The sequence below is a fragment of the Cherax quadricarinatus genome, chromosome 12 (assembly GCF_038502225.1).
Source record: "Cherax quadricarinatus isolate ZL_2023a chromosome 12, ASM3850222v1, whole genome shotgun sequence".
Classification (NCBI taxonomy): domain Eukaryota; kingdom Metazoa; phylum Arthropoda; class Malacostraca; order Decapoda; family Parastacidae; genus Cherax; species Cherax quadricarinatus.
Window position 1 is genome coordinate 47,421,643 of NC_091303.1, and position 5,178 is coordinate 47,426,820.

General features: G+C 46.8%; 1 protein-coding gene across 1 annotated transcript in view; it reads right to left on the reverse strand.

Annotated features, from left to right (window-relative positions):
• Positions 1 to 285: 285 nt before the first annotated feature.
• The window catches only part of LOC128686570 (oplophorus-luciferin 2-monooxygenase non-catalytic subunit), a 17,578-nt gene continuing 12,685 nt past the window's right edge, over positions 286 to 5,178 (reverse strand). The window contains exon 3 of the mRNA XM_070084346.1: positions 286 to 1,210. Coding sequence (XP_069940447.1) covers positions 1,038 to 1,210 — 173 coding nt within the window. The 3' untranslated portion in view covers positions 286 to 1,037. The remainder of the gene's footprint in view (positions 1,211 to 5,178) is intronic.

Genomic DNA, 5,178 nt, shown 5'->3' on the forward strand with positions numbered 1-5,178 from the left:
GGGATGTGTGTGTGGTGGGTTGTGTGTGTGGTGGGTTGTGTGTGTGGTGGGTTGTGTGTGTGGTGGGTTGTGTGTGTGGTGGGTTGTGTGTGTGGTGGGTTGTGTGTGTGGTGGGTTGTGTGTGTGGTGGGTTGTGTGTGGTGGGTTGTGTGTGGTGGGTTGTGTGTGTGGTGGGTTGTGTGTGTGGTGGGTTGTGTGTGGTGGGTTGTGTGTGGTGGGCTGTGTGTGGTGGGTTGTGTGTGGTGGGTTTTGTACACATTTAGTTGTGGAAATGAAGACACTGGAGTCATTGAATACTTTTAATTCGACGTTTCACTCAAGGCTGCGCATTTTCAAGTATATTTCCACTCGTCGGATTACACCATCCATTGTCTAGCAGTGTTGGGCTGCACTTGTATTGAGCAATGTGTGAGTTGTGAGCTGTATGTGTGAGTGGTGATCTGTATGTGTGAGTGGTGATCTGTATGTGTGAGTGGTGATCTGTATGTGTGAGTGGTGAGCTGTATGTGTGAGTGGTGATCTGTATGTGTGAGTGGTGATCTGTATGTGTGAGTGGTGATCTGTATGTGTGAGTGGTGATCTGTATGTGTGAGTGGTGATCTGTATGTGTGAGTGGTGATCTGTATGTGTGAGTGGTGAGCTGTATGTGTGAGTGGTGATCTGTATGTGTGAGTGGTGATCTGTATGTGTGAGTGGTGATCTGTATGTGTGAGTGGTGAGCTGTATGTGTGAGTGGTGATCTGTATGTGTGAGTGGTGAGCTGTATGTGTGAGTGGTGATCTGTATGTGTGAGTGGTGAGCTGTATGTGTGAGTGGTGATCTGTATGTGTGAGTGGTGATCTGTATGTGTGAGTGGTGATCTGTATGTGTGAGTGGTGATCTGTATGTGTGAGTGGTGATCTGTATGTGTGAGTGGTGAGCTGTATGTGTGAGTGGTGATCTGTATGTGTGAGTGGTGATCTGTATGTGTGAGTGGTGAGCTCTATGTGTGAGTGGTGATGTATATAGCGGGTGGGGGAGAGTGCAAGCTGGAGACTCTAGCTGAACCAGAAATATTCCCTTCGTAAGCAGTTTTCTTGTAGGAAAGCCACGTCAACGAACTCGAGAAATTGATCTGTATCCTCGCAATAGGCCTCCAAGGCCATTGTGTCCATATAGGTATCATTTTGCACCAGCCACAGAATGTTACACTGGCATGTCAGTGGGTTGTCTGGGGAAAGAAGAATAACGTACATATAGATAACTATATCAAAATATTGGTACACTTTTCCAAGTCGTTATATTTAATTCGTGCACTTTCCACAGATCTTGACAATTAAAAAAAAATAAATCTTTTGATAGTAATATAAATACATATACAAACGTACCCCCGAAAACACACACACACACACACACACACACACTGCAATGGATCAGAGAACACCTGACAGGTAGGCAACAACGAATCATGATAGAACTTGACGAGGTGTCAGAGCGCTTGTGACGATCGGGGATGCACAAAGGTCAGTTCTAGGACCGGTACTGTTTCTGGTATAAGTGAATGACATGACGGAAGGGACAGATTCTGAAGTGTCCTTGAGTGCAGATGATGTGAAGCTAATGAGGAGAATTCAATCGGATGAGGATCAGACAACACTACGAAGGGATCTGGACAGGATGAAAGACTGCTCCAGCAACTGGCTCCTGGAATTTAACCCCACCAAGTGCAAAGTCATGAAGGTTGGGGAAGGGCAAAGAAGACCGCAGAAAGAGTACTGGATAGGGGGAAAGGCCAAAGACTGCAAACCTTACTCAAGGAAAAGTATCTTGGGTGCCTGGTAAACCTAAGAACAGCGTATTGACAACTCGGTAAGGAACCGTTCTAGATTCTGTACACGTGTACGTCAGGCCCATATTGGAGTATGCAGCACAAATTTGGAACTCACGCTTGGTCAACCATGTCAAGAAATTAGAGAAAGGGCAAATGTTTACGACGAGACTAGTCTCGGGGTATGTTCTACGAGGAGAGATTCAGGGAACTTGACCTGACGAAACTAGAGGACAGGAGGAATAGAGGGGATAAGATAACGATATATAAAACACTGAGAGAAACTGACAAGGTGGATAGAGACAGGATGTTTCAGCAATGGGACACAGCAACAATGGGTCACAATTGGAAGCTGAAGACCCAGATAGCCACAGGGATGTTAGGAAGCATTTCTTCAGTCATTGGGTTGTCAGGAAGTTGAACTGTCTGGAGAGTGATGTACTAGACGCAGGATCCGTACGTAGAAGAGGTATGATAAAGCTCATGGAGAAGGGAGAGAGTGGACTTAGTAACGACCACACACACACACACACACACACACTCAAACACACACACACACACACGAACACACACACACACAAACAGTGAAGTGAAGAGGCGGGGCCAGGAGCTGAGTCTCGACCCCTGCAACCAAAAATAGGTGAGTACAAATAAGTGAGTGCACACACACACACACACACACACACACACACACACACACACACACACATACACACACACACACACACACACACACACACACACACACAAGAGATTGGTGCAAAAACTGGAGGACCAAGCAGGGATAACAGGGAAGGCACTACAATGGATCAGGGAATACTTGTCAGGAAGACAGCAGCGAGTCATGGTACGTGGCGAGGTGTCAGAGTGGGCACCTGTGACCAGCGGGGTCCCGCAGGGGTCAGTCCTAGGACCAGTGCTGTTTCTGGTATTTGTGAACGACATGACGGAAGGAATAGACTCTGAGGTGTCCCTGTTTGCAGATGACGTGAAGTTGATGAGAAGAATACACTCGATCGAAGACCAGGCAGAACTACAAAGGGATCTGGACAGGCTGCAGAACTGGTCCAGCAATTGGCTCCTGGAGTTCAATCCCACCAAGTGCAAAGTCATGAAGATTGGGGAAGGGCAAAGAAGGCCGCAGACGGAGTACAGTCTAGGGGGTCAGAGACTACAAACCTCACTCAAGGAAAAAGATCTTGGGGTGAGTATAACACCAGGCACATCTCCTGAAGCGCACATCAACCAAATAACTGCTGCAGCATATGGGCGCCTAGCAAACCTCAGAACAGCATTCCGACATCTTAATAAGGAATCGTTCAGGACCCTGTACACCGTATACGTTAGGCCCATATTGGAGTATGCGGCACCAGTTTGGAACCCACACCTAGCCAAGCACGTAAAGAAACTAGAGAAAGTGCAAAGGTTTGCAACAAGACTAGTCCCAGAGCTAAGAGGTATGTCCTACGAGGAGAGGTTAAGGGAAATCAACCTGACGACACTGGAGGACAGGAGAGATAGGGGGGACATGATAACAACATACAAAATACTGAGAGGAATTGACAAGGTGGACAAAGACAGGATGTTCCAGAGATTGGACACAGTAACAAGGGGACACAGTTGGAAGCTAAAGACACAGATGAATCACAGGGATGTTAGGAAGTATTTCTTCAGCCACAGAGTAGTCAGTAAGTGGAATAGTTTGGGAAGCGATGTAGTGGAGGCAGGATCCATACATAGCTTTAAGCAGAGGTATGATAAAGCTCACGGCTCAGGGAGAGTGACCTAGTAGCGATCAGTGAAGAGGCGGGGCCAGGAGCTCGGACTCGACCCCCGCAACCTCAACTAGGTGAGAACTAGGTGAGTACACACACATGCACACACACACAACAAGGCGAGACAGGTTTCTATAAGCCTAGGTGGTAGTAAAAGCATAGAGGTGCAGAACAGTTGGAAGGTGTGGGTCAAGTTACAGGAGGGTGTGGGTCAAGTTACAGGAGGGTGTGGGTCAGGTCACAGGAGGGTGTGGGTCAGGTCACAGGAGGGTGTGGTCATGTAAGGGAACACTGCGGACTCCACATAACACTCCAACACACAATTCCATCTACTTTTCAGACACTTAATAAACCCACATATAGTTCCACATACACACGTTTACACCCACACATTCCCACATATACAGACTCACACATATCCTCCCCCCCTTCCCTCTCCCCTGCCAATCTTTCAGTCCTTCCTCTGATCCCACCTCTCTCTCTCACCCTTCTTCTCCCCCACCTCTCCCTCTTTCCCCCACTACCTCTCCCATTCTCCCCCTTAGCTTCTCTCTCCTTCTCACTCCCCATATTCCCCCTCAATCCCCCTCCCCGCCCCTCTCACATTTAGCCACTGTCTACAGCTTCCTCCTCTTCCTCCCTCGCCTCCCCCCCCCCACTCGGACAAACACACTTCAAAACAAACACACAAAATTACATAAGTTTTTTTCATTCTGTGGCAACCAAAAACAAACAAAAAAAAGCTACCAGAGAGCAGGAAGGAAAACCAAGGGACTGGAGGATGAATCTGCAAAGGAAGATTGGGCAGCAGAAATCATGAAAAGGGAACATGAATGGGGAAAGCTAGAAGAACTTAGCATGAGAATGGAAGAGAGGATAGATGCAGAAAGCAAGAAGTGGGAGATGCAAGTCACAGCAGCAGAGCCTAGGATACAGAGATTAGAAGAGGAACTGAAAAATCTAAAGAACTAAAGAACAATTTGGGAATGACATCAGAGATTGCTACATCAGTCACAATGGTCCACAGACCATTGTGGAAACCGAGAAAAAGAGAGAATCACATCAGAAGCAATCAAGGGGACTGTAGTAAATGAAAGAGCTAATCTATATGTGGAGGCCCTAACAGACCACAGCAAAGCCCAGGAAAAGCTGAGAGGGGAAAATGACTGGCCACTGGTCCCAAGTTCAATAGATAGTGAAGAAACTGAAGAAAGGAAAGCTGCAATGGAGGAAATTAAATTGAGTCAGTGGATACATAAGGATATGCAGTGGAAGAATGTAAGGGAGAGGTCTGTCTTTGTTTATGGGCTCCAGGAAGTTGAAGGGGAAACTTACAAGGCAAGAAAACAATGGGAAAAAATGCAATCGAAAGCATCATAAAAGCAATACAAGAACATGACATGACTCAGCTGGCAAATTTTCAGAAAATAGGGGGATTTGAAAGAAGAAGAACCAGGCCAGTGAAAGGAACTTTCAAGGCAAAATCGACTCAATACAGGATCCTGCAGGAGAAAGCAAGACTAAGGGACATACCGGCATAATGGAAGGTGTATCTTGACCATGACAGAACACAAAAAGAAAGGCAGAAACAGAGAG